Source organism: Dipodomys spectabilis, unplaced genomic scaffold, assembly GCF_019054845.1.
Source record: "Dipodomys spectabilis isolate Male_0828 unplaced genomic scaffold, ASM1905484v1 ptg000179l, whole genome shotgun sequence".
Taxonomy (NCBI): domain Eukaryota; kingdom Metazoa; phylum Chordata; class Mammalia; order Rodentia; family Heteromyidae; genus Dipodomys; species Dipodomys spectabilis.
Window position 1 is genome coordinate 12526968 of NW_024870856.1, and position 14192 is coordinate 12541159.

General features: G+C 63.2%; 1 protein-coding gene across 3 annotated transcripts in view; it reads left to right on the forward strand.

Annotated features, from left to right (window-relative positions):
* The window catches only part of Slc12a7 (solute carrier family 12 member 7), a 128362-nt gene that overhangs the window by 69430 nt on the left and 44740 nt on the right, over nucleotides 1-14192 (forward strand). For all 3 annotated transcript variants that reach the window (XM_042695176.1, XM_042695177.1, XM_042695178.1), the window contains exons 4-7: nucleotides 5354-5500; nucleotides 6963-7017; nucleotides 13213-13343; nucleotides 13566-13807. In XM_042695176.1, the coding sequence (XP_042551110.1) occupies nucleotides 5354-5500; nucleotides 6963-7017; nucleotides 13213-13343; nucleotides 13566-13807 (575 nt within the window). The remainder of the gene's footprint in view (nucleotides 1-5353; nucleotides 5501-6962; nucleotides 7018-13212; nucleotides 13344-13565; nucleotides 13808-14192) is intronic.

A 14192-nucleotide genomic window follows, 5' to 3' on the forward strand; every position in this document is an offset into this window, starting at 1 on the left:
TGTCCTGTGCGCTCTCCACTCTGCCAGGCTGTCCTGTGCACTCTCCACTCTGCCACGCGTGTTCCTGTGCGCTCTCCACTCTGCCAGGCCGCCCTGTGCGCTCTCCACTCTGCCAGGCTGTCCTGTGCACTCTCCACTCCACGCGTGTTCCCGTGCGCTCTCCACTCCGTCACGCGTGTTCCTGTGCGCTCTCCATCTGTCACGCATGTCCCCGTGCGCTCTCCACTCCATCACGCGTGTTCCTGTGCGCTCTCCATCTGTCACGCATGTTCCTGTGCGCTCTCCACTCCGTCACGTGTGTTCCCGTGCGCTCTCCATCCGTCACGCATGTTCCCGTGCGCTCTCCACTCCGTCACGTGTGTTCCCGTGCGCTCTCCATCCGTCACGCATGTTCCCGTGTGCTCTCCACTCCGTCACGCGTGTTCCTGTGCGCTCTCCATCTGTCACGCATGTTCCCGTGCGCTCTCCACTCCGTCACACGTGTTCCCGTGCGCTCTCCACTCTGTCATGCGTGTTCCCGTGCGCTCTCCATCCGTCACGCGTGTTCCCGTGCGCTCTCCACTCCGTCACGCGTGTTCCCGTGCGCTCTCCACTCCGTCACGTGTGTTCCCGTGCGCTCTCCACTCCGTCACGCGTGTTCCCGTGTGCTCTCCACTCTGTCACACATGTTCCAGTGTGCTCTCCATCTGTCACGCATGTTCCCGTACGCTCTCCACTCTGCCACGCGTGTTCCTGTGCGCTCTCCACTCTGTCACGCATGTTCCCGTCCACTCTCCATTCTGCCACGCATGTTCCCGCGCGCTCTCCACTCCGTCACGCGTGTTCCCGTGCGCTCTCCACTCCGTCACGCATGTTCCTGTGCGCTCTCCACTCCGCCACGCGTGTTCCCGTGCGCTCTCCACTCCGTCACGCATGTTCCTGTGCGCTCTCCACTCTGTCACGCGTGTTCCTGTGCACTCTCCACTCTGCCACGCGTGTTCCCGTGTGCTGTGCGCTCTCCACTCCGTCACGCATGTTCCCGTGCGCTCTCCACTCCGTCACGCGTGTTCCTGTGCGCTCTCCATCTGTCACGCATGTTCCCATGCGCTCTCCACTCCGTCACGTGTGTTCCTGTGCGCTCTCCATCTGTCACGCATGTTCCCGTGCGCTCTCCACTCCGTCACGCGTGTTCCCGTGCGCTCTCCACTCCGTCACGCATGTTCCTGTGCGCTCTCCACTCTGTCACACGTGTTCCTGTGCACTCTCCACTCTGCCACGCGTGTTCCCGTGTGCTGTGCGCTCTCCACTCCGTCACACATGTTCCTGTGCGCTCTCCACTCTGTCACGCGTGTTCCTGTGCACTCTCCACTCTGCCACGCGTGTTCCCGTGTGCTGTGCGCTCTCCACTCCGTCACACATGTTCCCGTGGGCTCTCCACTCTGTCATGCGTGTTCCCGTGCGCTCTCCACTCTGTCATGCATGTTCCCGTGCGCTCTCCACTCCATCACGCGTGTTCCTGTGCGCTCTCCACTCCGTCACGCATGTTCCCGTGCACTCTCCACTCTGTCACGCGTGTTCCCGTGCGCTCTCCACTCTGTCATGCATGTTCCCGTGCGCTCTCCACTCCATCACGCGTGTTCCTGTGCGCTCTCCACTCCGCCACGCATCTTTCTGGGCCTGGGGATGCAGCCTGGCCTGAGGAGTATTTTCTGAGCAGTGAATTTGCAGGTTGTCAGCCCTCTTCGTCTCCCTGGGAGCTCTTCACTGTGTCCTGTGTCTCCAGATGACGTTCAGGTCTGGGTGCTGAGAAAGGAACCTGGGCTCTGGCCATCGGCTGACAGTGTCCCAGCCCCCTGCGTGGGAGTCAGCGGCTGTGGTAGCTCCAGGGGGTCAGGGCAGCCCTGGGCACCTGGGCCCGGTCCCTCGGGCCTGGGCAGCCACAGGAACCAGCCTTCCTGGATCTGCGCCTAACACTCCAGCTCTCACAGAGACTAGACAGGCCCCCTTTCCAGGTTATGAGGTGTTGGCAGGGTCACGTTTCCCTCCCCTGTTCTCCATGAGAGTCCGTGTTTCCACGTCCCCTGCACAAATGCACGTTTTGCTCAGCGGTGCTTAGCGGTGGTGGAGAGGAGCCCGATAATGTGCACTCTCAGCCAGCCTGGGAAGCCTCTGCTTCCTCTGGAGGACGAGATGTCTGATGTGTGGAGCAGAAAGAAGGGGTGGCTCTGCTCCCGGAGGCCTGCGCCTCCCTGCCGGTCTCATGGTGTCTCCCTCCGGTCCGCTCTGCCGTCTCCAGCTGCCCCTAGGTGCTGCTGTGGCAGTGTCCAGCCTGACGCTGGCTCTGTGCAGCCATCAGGACGTCAAGCTACCAAGTGGCTGACCCCTGCACGTTTTTACTGTGAACATAGCAGTTAGTGCTGTATGTTTGAGCTAGCAGTTTGAGCCAGTGGCTCACCCCTATAATTGAAGCTACTGAGGAGGCTGAGATCTGAGGATCGCAGTTCAAAGCCAGCCTGGGAAGGACAGTCCATGAGACTCTTATCTCCAATTAATGACCAAAAACCTGGAAATAGAGCTGTGGCTCAAGTGGTAGCGTGTCCTCAGGGACAGTGCCCAGATCTTGAGTTCAACTCACCGGACCGGCACAACACAATACTAAGTTCAAACACTTCTGTGTGTCTAAGAGACTTACGGGATGTTCAGGGTTAGTTTTGAGACTCTTGTGATAGAAGGCCTAGGAGATGCCTTGAGATGGGCCCCATGGCCTGGTCCTGGGGCAGGGCTGGGGCCGACAGGGCGTCTGGTCCAGTGTGGCCGTGGCTGTCTTCTGGCACAGAAGAGACCACACAGCGGCTTCCTTGGAGTTATGTCTGGATGCTGCTGCCCCCCATCTCCCTGGCTGACCGTCTGGGGTAGGGTTGGCAGTGGGAGCCGCACAGGGGAGTGAGCAGGTCTGGTGCTGGGTTCACTGCTCCGGTGCTGCTAGAGGTCTGCCAGAGCCGGGGTGCTGCGACGGCCCAATAGATTCTTTCCCTGGCCCTGCACCTGCTAAGCCTTCCCTGCCCACGGCACACATGTCTGTCTGTCTGTCTTTTGGAGCTTTAGTGGCTTGTCTGCTCAGTTCCTGTGCTCAGCTCTGGCCTGCTCAGGGCACTGCCGGCCAGGCCTGCAGTGCTGACCCTGCTCCTGCCCCACCCCAGGACAGAGCCCACTGTCATGACCCTCCCCCAAGGGGAGTGCACAGTGGACCACAGCAGGCCCCAGGGCCTTAGGCCCACCCCAGCAGGCCCCAGGGCCACACTTCCTTGGTCATTGTGCTCCTGGGGTGTGGCACTGGCGCTCTGAGCTAGATTTCAGTTAGTGGAGGAACCAGATCTTGTGAGTCATGAGTAAGCAGGTCTTGGCTGGCCTACGGGGGAGCCAGTGATGCCCAGGATAGAAGGACTGTCCCCACCACCCCCTCTGACACATAAGCTCATTTCCAGCTGCAGGCACAGGATTTCCCAGCCAGCACTTTGCCGTTTGCGCTGGTCCTGGGTCTGCTTGGTCCTTCAGAGCTCGCTCTCAGTGGGAGCTGTGAGGCTGGGGGTAGACAAGCCCTTTAGGAATGACCTAGGGTCCCTGGGACTGGACAGAGCCAGCGCCAGGTTTTCCTCCCAGGGCTGCTGGGATCTTAGGCTAGGCCCTGGTGAGCAGGCAGTCACGTGTACACGACGGTCACGTGTACACAAGGGTCACGTGTACACGAGGCCTTCCCAGGTCCCATGTACACAGGGGACTTCCCAGACCACATGTACACAGAGCCTTTCCAGGTTACGTGTACACAGGGGCTTCCCAGGTCACGTGTACACAGGGGACTTCCCAGACCACATGTACACAGGGCCTTTTCAGGTTACGTGTACACAGGGGCTTCCCAGGTCATGTGTACACAGGGGACTTCCCAGGTCACGTGTACACAGGGGACTTCCCAGATCACATGTACACAGGGGCTTTCCAGGTCACGTGTACACAGGGGCTTCCCAGGTCACATGTACACAGGGGCTTTCCAGGTCACTGTACACAGGGACTTCCGAGGTCACGTGTACCCAGGGGCTTCCCAGGTCATGTGTACACAGGAGCATCCCAGGTCACGTGTACACAGGGGCATCCCAGGTCACGTGTACACAGGGCCTTCCCAGATCACGTGTACACAGGAGCTTCCCAGGTCACGTGTACACAGGGGCTTCCCAGGTCACGTGTACACAGGGGCTTCCCAGGTCTCGTGTACCCAGGGGCTTCCCAGGTCACGTGTACACAGGGCCTTTCCAGGTCACTGTACACAGGGGCCTTCCCAGGTCACGTGAACCCAGGGACTTCCAAGGTCACGTGTACCCAGGGGCTTCCCAGGTCATGTGTACACAGGGGCTTCCCAGGTCACATGTACACAGGGGCTTCCCAGGTCACGTGTACACAGGGCCTTCCCAGATCATGTGTACACAGGGGCTTCCCAGGTCACGTGTACCCAGGGCCTTCCAAGTCACATGTAGATGGGGAGCTTCCCAGGTCATGTGTACACCAGGAGGCCTCCCAGGTCCACTTGTAGGGGTTGATTGGTGACATTGTACATCATTTCTGGCTTAGAAACTGTACACACACCTTACACTTCTATGAAATCCCGAAGACCTTTCTCTGTCTGCCCAGCTTGCAGAGTCTAGAAGGACTTTGCTCTCTGCCCCAGAGTGTGGCATGCCGACCGGGTGGTTCCAAGGGTGTGAGGTGTGTGGCTGCTCAGAACTGCGTGATACTGGCTGCGGGGCTCATGGTGGAAGCCCAGGCCTTCAGACCCCGCCCCACACACTGGCTAGCTTCTTGTGGAACCCCTGAGATTCAGATAGCGCAACTCCGAGGTCTGCTACCTGGTTGGGCTGTGAGGGGCGTGGCCCGTGTGCAGCCTGCCCTTTCCTGGTGGAATTCTCAGCATACTGTTGTTGTGTCTGCTCTCTGGGCACCAGGATCCAGCCACTGCCCTCAGGCTTCCCATCCTCTCCAGCTTCACCACAGGGGCTGCAATCAGGAGAGGTCTTCTCAGCTTGCCACCTCCTGAGCGCAGTTGACATCCAGTCTTGCCCTCTGGAACTTCCCAGCAGAGCCCTCTCCCCAATGGAGAGCGGAGCTGGCTAGCTTGGAGCAGGGAGGGCAGCAAAACAGCCCTGAGTGGCTGAGATCTCGCTCTGGAGCCCTGGAACCTGGGTTCCTGCTGGGACACGGTCATGGGTCAGCGTCTTCACCGGTCCCCGTCCTTCTGTCTGGTCCCTGTTCCCGGGACCTCTGGGTCTCGCTCTGCGGGGCTGCAAGCGGAGGGACTGACCGTCCCACACCTCCTGCTCTCTCGCAGGCTCCGCGCATGGGCACCTTCATTGGCGTGTACCTGCCCTGCCTGCAGAACATCCTGGGTGTGATCCTCTTCCTGCGCCTGACCTGGATTGTGGGTGCGGCCGGCGTCCTGGAGTCCTTCCTCATCGTGGCCATGTGCTGCACCTGTGTGAGTTGCCCTTGCTGCCCTGTGACCTTCCTCCAGCAGCGCCAGGTGCTGTCTTCGCGATGGCTGCGGGGGCGGGGCGGGCTCTGCGCTGCCTCATTGTTCACACACCTTGGTTGGCTGGGGGAGAGGCTGCTCCCCCCAGCCCGCCGCGCACAGACACGGAGGCCTTTCCTAGCTGCATCCCGCTGGTGGGCTGCTTTGTGGTTGGCACCGGGCTGGGGTGGCAGAGGCCACTTTGGCTGCTCAGCGGGGTCCTGCTGCAGGTGGACAAGGGACAGCAAGGCAGCACTGGTGTTAGAGAAAGAGCCAGTGTCAGACTTGTCCTCCAGACCTAGAGCTGTCCCCAGGTGGCCTCCCATGTGCCTGCAACATGAGGCCTTCTTACCTCTGTATTCTGTCTGCTTTATCTCTTTTGGTGTGTGTGTGCCGGTCCTTGGCTTGAACTCGGTCAGGGTGTTGTCCCTGAGCTCTTTTTTTCCAAAGACAGTGCTCTACCACTGAGCCACAGCTTCACTTCCAGCTCTTCGGTGGTTCAGAGTCTCATAAACTTTTCTGCCCGGGCTGGCTTTGAACTGGGATCCTCCGGCCTCAGCCTCGTGAGTAGCCAGGATGACAGGCCTGAGCCCGGTTGCTGTACTTCCTGTTGTGCCTCAGCTCTTCAGCAGCTTGCTTTCCTTGGTGTCTCCTAGTGTGTTGAGAAGGACAGATAGAAGATTCTTTTCTGGAATCTTCCACTGCAGATTGTTTTCTGGAAAGAATCCAAACAGAGCAACTTGACAGGACTGCCTTTTGGACCACTGTCCCAGGCGGCCCCCCTGCCTGGCCTCTGGCTGGTCACCCCCCCCCATACCACTGTCCCAGGCGGCCCCCCTGCCTGGCCTCTGGCTGGTCACCCCCCCCCCCCATACCACTGTCCCAGGCGGCCCCCCTGCCTGGCCTCTGGCTGGTCACCCCCCCCCCATACCACTGTCCCAGGCGGCCCCCCTGCCTGGCCTCTGGCTGGTCACCCCCGTACCACTGTCCAAGACGGCCCCCCACCCGCTGCCCACCTGCCTTTCCGTGATCTGGTCCCTCGGTGTGTGTCTGCCCCAGGGCACTTGTCCTGTCCTTGGCTGGTTATTGCAAGGTTCCCGAGGGGCTGGTGGCTGGAGCAGGCCTGCCACGCCCCGTGGGAGGTGGAAACCACAGGGGCCCCTTGGATCTGCTTGCTTGCCCTCCTGTGCCTCCTGGGTCATACCCCTGGCTGGAATTCCCCTGGGCACAGGCAGATCCCGGTGGGGCCTGAAAGGTGAGGTTTCCTGCAGGATGTGGGGCCAGTGTTGAGGCCTGAGGGGGACAGGGCCGAATGCCGGTGTACGGAGGGGTCTGGTCACCCAGCTGTGCTGCGGCCAGGCCTGGACGGTGACCGGGCCCCCGCACCTCAGGGCGTGCCTTCCCTAAAGAGCCACCTTTCTCTTTACAGACCATGCTGACTGCCATCTCCATGAGTGCCATTGCCACCAACGGTGTGGTCCCAGGTAAGGACCCTGCCCGGCAGCCCTAGAGTGAGCTGCGGGGCTGCTGACCACTGACGGTGGCCCGCACCTTCACCCAGTAGTGGCACTGGAGGGCGCTTGCCTTGCCTAGGGGAGGCAGAGAGGCTTGTCCCCTCTGCAAGGAGCAGCCGGGCGGGCCCTGCCGGTCTGGCTTCTCCAGAGCCAGTACTCGGTGTGCCCGCCCTGACCACCTGAGAACTGCTGTTCTGTCCTCTGCACAGGAGTCCAGGGCTGTGCTTAGTTTGGGGCCCAGCCGTGACCCCTGGGGGGCGGGGACTGTGTGGGACATGACCCCTGGAGGGCGGGGGCTGTGTGGGACATGACCCCTGGGGGACGGGGGCTGTGTGGGACATGACCCCTGGGGGGCGGGGGCTGTGTGGGACATGACCCCTGGAGGGTTGGGCTGTGCAGGGGACATGACCCCTGGAGGGCGGGGCTGTGTAGGGGACATGACCCCTGGAGGGCGGGGCTGTGCAGAGGACATGACCCCTGGAGGGCAGGGCTGTGCAGGGGACATGACCCCTGGAGGGCGGGGGCTGTGTGGGACATGACCCCTGGAGGGTTGGGCTGTGCAGGGGACATGACCCCTGGAGGGTTGGGCTGTGCAGGGGACATGACCCCTGGAGGGTGGGGGCTGTGCAGGGGACATGACACCTGGAGGGCGGGGCTGTGTGGACATGACCCCTGGAGAACGGGGCTGTGCAGGGGACATGACCCCTGGAGGGTGGGGGCTGTGCAGGGAACATGACCCCTGGAGGGCGGGGGCTGTGTGGGACATGACCCCTGGAGGGCAGGGCTGTGTGGGACATGACCCCTGGAAGGCAGGGGCTGTGTGGGGACATGACCCCTGGAGGGCGGGGGCTGTGTGGGACATGACCCCTGGAGGGTGGGGGCTGTGCAGGGGACATGACCCCTGGAGGGCGGGGCTGTGTGGGACATGACCCCTGGAGGGCAGGGCTGTGTGGGACATGACCCCTGGAGGGCAGGGCTGTGTGGGACATGACCCCTGGGGGGCGGGGGCTGTGTGGGACATGACCCCTGGAGGGCAGGGCTGTGCAGGGGACATGACCCCTGGGGGGCGGGGGCTGTGTGGGACATGACCCCTGGAGGGTTGGGCTGTGCAGGGGACATGACCCCTGGAGGGCGGGGGCTGTGCAGGAGACATGACCCCTGGAGGGCGGGGCTGTGCAAGGGACATAACCCCTGGAGGGCGGGGGCTGTGTGGGACATGACCCCTGGAGGGCGGGGTCTGTGCAGGGTACATGACCCCTGGAGGGCGGGGCTGTGTGGACATGACCCCTGGAGGGCGGGGCTGTGCAGGGGACATGACCCCTGGAGGGCGGGGCTGTGCAGGGGACATGACCCCTGGGGGGCGGGGGCTGTGCAAGTGACATGACCCCTGGAGGGCAGGGGCTGTGTGGGGACATGACCCCTGGAAGGCAGGTGCTGTGTGGGAATATGACCCCTGGAGGGCGGGGGCTGTGTGGGACATGACCCCTGGAGGGTGGGGGCTGTGCAGGGGACATGACCCCTGGAGGGCGGGACTGTGTGGGACATGACCCCTGGAGGGCAGGGCTGTGTGGGACATGACCCCTGGAGGGCAGGGCTGTGCAGGGGACATGACCCCTGGGGGGCGGGGGCTGTGTGGGACATGACCCCTGGAGGGTTGGGCTGTGCAGGGGACATGACCCCTGGAGGGCGGGGCTGTGTGGGACATGACCCCTGGAGGGCAGGGCTGTGTGGGACATGACCCCTGGAGGGCGGGGGCTGTGCAGGGGACATGACCCCTGTAGGGCAGGGCTGTGCAGGGGACATGACCCCTAGAGGGCAGGGCTGTGCAGGGGACATGACCCCTAGAGGGCAGGGCCTTGTGGGACATGACCCCTGGAGGGCGGGGCTGTGTGGGACATGACCCCTGGAGGGCGGGGCTGTGTGGGGACATGACCCCTGGGGGGCGGGGGCTGTGTGGGACATGACCCCTGGATGGTTGGGCTGTGCAGGGGACATGACCCCTGGAGGGCGGGGGCTGTGTGGGACATGACCCCTGGAGGGCAGGGCTGTGTGGGACATGACCCCTGAAGGGCGGGGGCTGTGCAGGGGACATGACCCCTGTAGGGCAGGGCTGTGCAGGGGACATGACCCCTGGAGGGCGGGGCTGTGCAGGGGACATGACCCCTGGAGGGCAGGTTTGTGCAGGGGACATGACCCCTGGAGGGCAGGGCTATGTGGGACATGACCCCTGGAGGGCGGGGCTGTGCAGGGGACATGACCCCTGGAGGGCAGGGCTGTGCAGGGGACATGACCCCTGGGGGGCGGGGGCTGTGCAAGTGACATGACCCCTGGAGGGCGGGGGCTGTGTGGGACATGACCCCTGGAGGGCGGGGCTGTGTGGGACATGACCCCTGGAGGGCGGGGGCTGTGCAGGGGACATGACCCCTGGAGGGCGGGGGCTGTGTGGGACATGACCCCTGGAGGGCGGGGCTGTGTGGGACATGACCCCTGGAGGGCGGGGGCTGTGCAGGGGACATGACCCCTGGAGGGCGGGGCTGTGTGGGACATGACCCCTGGAGGGCAGGGCTGTGTGGGGACATGACCCCTGGAAGGCGGGGGCTGTGTGGGGACATGACCCCTGGAGGGCGGGGGCTGTGTGGGACATGACCCCTGGAGGGCGGGGGCTGTGTGGGACATGACCCCTGGAGGGCAGGGCCTGTGTGGGACATGACCCCTGGAGGGCAGGGGCTGTGTGGGACATGACCCCTGGAGGGTTGGGCTGTGCAGGGGACATGACCCCTGGAGGGCGGGGGCTGTGTGGGACATGACCCCTGGAGGGCGGGGTCTGTGCAGGGGACATGACCCCTGGAGGGCGGGGCTGTGCAGGGGACATGACCCCTGGAGGGCAGGGGCTGTGTGGGACATGACCCCTGGAGGGCAGGGCTGTGCAGGGAACATGACCCCTGGAGGGCGGGGGCTGTGTGGGACATGACCCCTGGGGGGCGGGGGCTGTGTGGGACATGACCCCTGGAGGGCGGGGCTGTGTGGGACATGACCCCTGGAGGGCGGGGGCTGTGTGGGACATGACCCCTGGAGGGTTGGGCTGTGCAGGGGACATGACCCCTGGGGGGCAGGGGCTGTGCAGGGGACATGACCCCTGGAGGGTTGGGCTGTGCAGGGGACATGACCCCTGGAGGGCGGGGGCTGTGTGGGACATGACCCCTGGAGGGCGGGGTCTGTGCAGGGGACATGACCCCTGGAGGGCGGGGCTGTGCAGGGGACATGACCCCTGGAGGGCGGGGGCTGTGTGGGACATGACCCCTGGAGGGCGGGGCTGTGTGGGACATGACCCCTGGAGGGCGGGGGCTGTGTGGGACATGACCCCTGGGGGGCAGGGCTGTGCAGGGGACATGACCCCTGGAGGGCGGGGGCTTTGTGGGACATGACCCCTGGAGGGCGGGGCTGTGTGGGACATGACCCCTGGGGGGCGGGGCTGTGTGGGACATGACCCCTGGGGGGCGGGGGCTGTGCCCGGTTTGGGGCCTGGGCTGGGGCCACTGCAGTGGTGTGTTGGGCTTTTCCCGGCTAGGTTGGCAGCCCTGTGTGGTGGTGGTTGCAGCCCATGCTGAATGCCTGGAAGGTGCTTGCTGCCCAGTAGTCCTGGAGCAGGGACCGGGGAGGACCGGAAGGTGCTCCTGTTGAGGCCATGCCTGGTCCTGTGGACACAGGCTAGCGCTCCACTTTTCCACCATTCTGTGGTCTGTACATGTGCAGTCATTTCCAAGACCGGGTCCTGCAGTGTGTGGAGAGACGGGGGTGGCATGTGAGGGTGGAGAGGGGCTGTGGAGAGGGGAGGGCTGTGGAGGGGGGAGGGCAGTGGAGGGGAGGACTGTGGAGAGGGGAGGGCTGTGGAGGGGAGGGCAGTGGAGGGGAGGGCAGTGGAGGGGAGGGCTGTGGAGGAGGGAGGGCTGTGGAGGGGGAGGGCTGTGGAGGGGGGAGGGCAGTGGAGGGGAGGGCAGTGGAGGGGAGGGCTGTGGAGAGGGGAGGGCTGTGGAGGGGAGGGCAGTGGAGGGGAGGGCAGTGGAGGGGAGGGCTGTGGAGAGGGGAGGGCTGTGGAGGGGGGAGAGCTGTGGAGAGGGGAGGGCTGTGGAGAGGGGAGGGCTGTGGAGAGGGGAGGGCTATGGGGGGAGGGCTGTGGAGGGCAGGGCTGTGGAGGGGGGAGGGCTGTAGAGAGGGGAGGGCTGTGGAGGGGGGGCTGTGGAGGGGGGAGGGCTGTGGAGGGGGCTGTGGAGAGGGGAGGGCTGTGGAGAGGGGAGGGCTGTGGAGGGGGAGGGCTGTGGAGGGGGGCTGTGGAGAGGGGAGGGCTGTGGAGGGGGGGCTGTGGAGGGGGGGGCTGTGGAGACGGGGCTGGTGTGGGCTGGACATGTGGGCACCAGCTCTGGGTCTCCATCTCAGTCTCTGGCACTCACGGGCACTTGAGCCTTAGAACCAGAGCTGACCCCAGCATGGAGCCCTCACCTGCTGAAGAGCTGGGGTCCTGTGGGGAGGAGGCTAAGGGGCCCACTTGGGGCTGTAGCCCGGGTCTGTGGACTCTGTACCCCTAGCAAAGGTGAAGCCAATGCTCTTTAGCTTGATGAGCGTGGCGTTGCACAGATGACACACTCGCCTCCGCAAGGCAGTCAGCATGCTGCTGGGTTGAGTGCGCTCAAGTCTGGCTCTGCTCCCTGGCTCCCTGTGTCCTGGGTGTGGATGCAGCCCGTGCTGCTGTGCACCATGAGTCCCAAATTGCTGTCCTCTTTCTTTGGAACTCTGTGCAGAGCTCTCTCGAACCCCTAGTCACACGCATGTTGAGTCCCCAGAGAGAGGGAGCCCTGTCTGTCTGTGCAGGGCGTCTGTCTGTCTGTGCAGGGCGTCTCTCTGTCTGTGCAGGGTGCCTGTCTGTCTGTGCAGGGAGCCCTGTCTGTCTGTGCAGGGCGTCCTGTTGGCTCTGCCGGCTGGGGGTTCATGTTCTACCTGCTTGGAAGGCTGTTCGACATGCAGCAGCCAGGGTCCAGTCTTATGGTTGGCTTTCAGGAAGGGGGTACACTGCTTGAGTCCCAGCCCAGGGTCAGCTCAGCTGACGGTGGCTGTGAGCATGCGTCTGTCCCAGGACGACATTCCAGACGGCTGCAAAACAACTGCCGTTCTCCTCCACCTGTTTTTGAAAATGGTGGCAGATTCCTAGTGTTGGTCCAGTGTGTCTGCAGAGCTCTGCAGACGTGCCTTCTCTGTGTGACATTTTCATGAGAGGCACCGGCCGCTCCCCACAGTGGGAGGCCGGGGCTCACGGGTGGGTTAGAAGGATTGCCTGCCTTCTATTTTTGAGTCAAGGTGTCCTTATGTAGCTCAGGCTGGCCTTGACCCTGCTGTTCTCCAGCCTCAGCCTTCGCTCCCAAGAGCTAGCCACAGACATACGCAAGCACTTTCTGAGTGGTGTTTGAGGATGGGCTGAGACTTCACTTTACAGAGAGCTCTTCCCCGAGACACACAGACAGTGCTCCCCTTCCCTAGACACACAGACACACAGTGCTCCCCTTCCCTAGACACACAGACAGTGCTCCCCTTCCCTAGACACACACACAGTGCTCCCCTTCCCTAGACACACAGACAGTGCTCCCCTTCCCTAGACACACACACACAGTGCTCCCCTTCCCTAGACACACAGACAGTGCTCCCCTTCCCTAGACACACAGACAGTGCTCCCCTTCCCTAGGCACACACAGACAGTGCTCCCCTTCCCTAGACACACACACACAGTGCTCCCCTTCCCTAGACACACAGACAGTGCTCCCCTTCCCTAGACACACAGACAGTGCTCCCCTTCCCTAGACACACAGACAGTGCTCCCCTTCCCTAGACACACAGACACAGTGCTCCCCTTCCCTAGACACACAGACAGTGCTCCCCTTCCCTAGACACACACAGACAGTGCTCCCCTTCCCTAGACACACACACATAGTGCTCCCCTTCCCTAGACAGACAGTGCTCCCCTTCCCTAGACACACAGACAGTGCTCCCCTTCCCTAGACACACAGACAGTGCTCCTCTTCCCTAGACAAACAGAGACAGTGCTCCCCTTCCTGTTGGTGGACAGTATTGGTTGCACTAAGTCTGTCCTGATATGCTTTTCTCTGGCTTGCTTTGTAGCCGGCGGCTCCTACTACATGATCTCCCGGTCCCTGGGGCCTGAGTTTGGAGGCGCTGTTGGGCTCTGCTTCTACTTGGGTACAACCTTTGCAGGAGCCATGTACATCCTGGGCACCATCGAGATCTTCTTGGTGAGTGTGTGTGCAGTGGCCTCCTTGCAGGTACTGTGGCCGGGGCTCCTTCGGTGATGCTGAGTGTCTGTGAGTGTCTGGTTGTGCGCCGAGATGCTCACCGCGGCTGTCGGGGGTCTCAGGCCTGGCTTGATTGATCGGGCAGCGTGCAGGTGTCCGGGACCGGATGCAGGCCCCAGGGCGCTGCGTCCTCCAGCTGACCAAGCTGATTTTGTCCTGCAGACTTACATCTCCCCGAGTGCAGCCATCTTCCAGGCAGAGATGGCCGGTGGTGATGCGGCGGCCATGCTACACAACATGCGCGTCTACGGCAGCTGCACCCTGGCGCTCATGGCCGTGGTGGTCTTTGTGGGGGTGAAGTACGTTAACAAGCTGGCCCTGGTCTTCCTGGCCTGTGTGGTGCTGTCCATCCTGGCCATCTACGCTGGTGTCATCAAGACGGCCTTCGCTCCACCCGACATCCCGTGAGCTGCCTCTCCTCTCCTCCCCTCCCTCCCTCTCTAGGGTGGGCTCGGGTGTCCCGAGGGTCCGGCCTCTCCAGGGCTCCCTCCTGGAGCTCTGAGGTGTGGACCATGGAGGGGTTTCTGAGTGCGTCCGTGTGGACGGGAGGCCAGTGAAGGCCCCGCATCTTGTGGCTCAGGCGGCTGAGCTCTGGGCGGCCCGCTCTCCTTCTTGGTCTTAGCTCACTGCATCCTCGTAGAAGCTCCGCAAGTGGGTTTTGTGGTGGAGAAGGAGGCGGCTGCTCAGTGAGCGAGTGGGACCAAAGAGGAGCCTGGACCCCTCTGGGTGGGCTGGGCAGGCTGTGGGCTGCATAGAGCTGTGGGGCTGGCCAGGTGCTGTGGGCTGGGC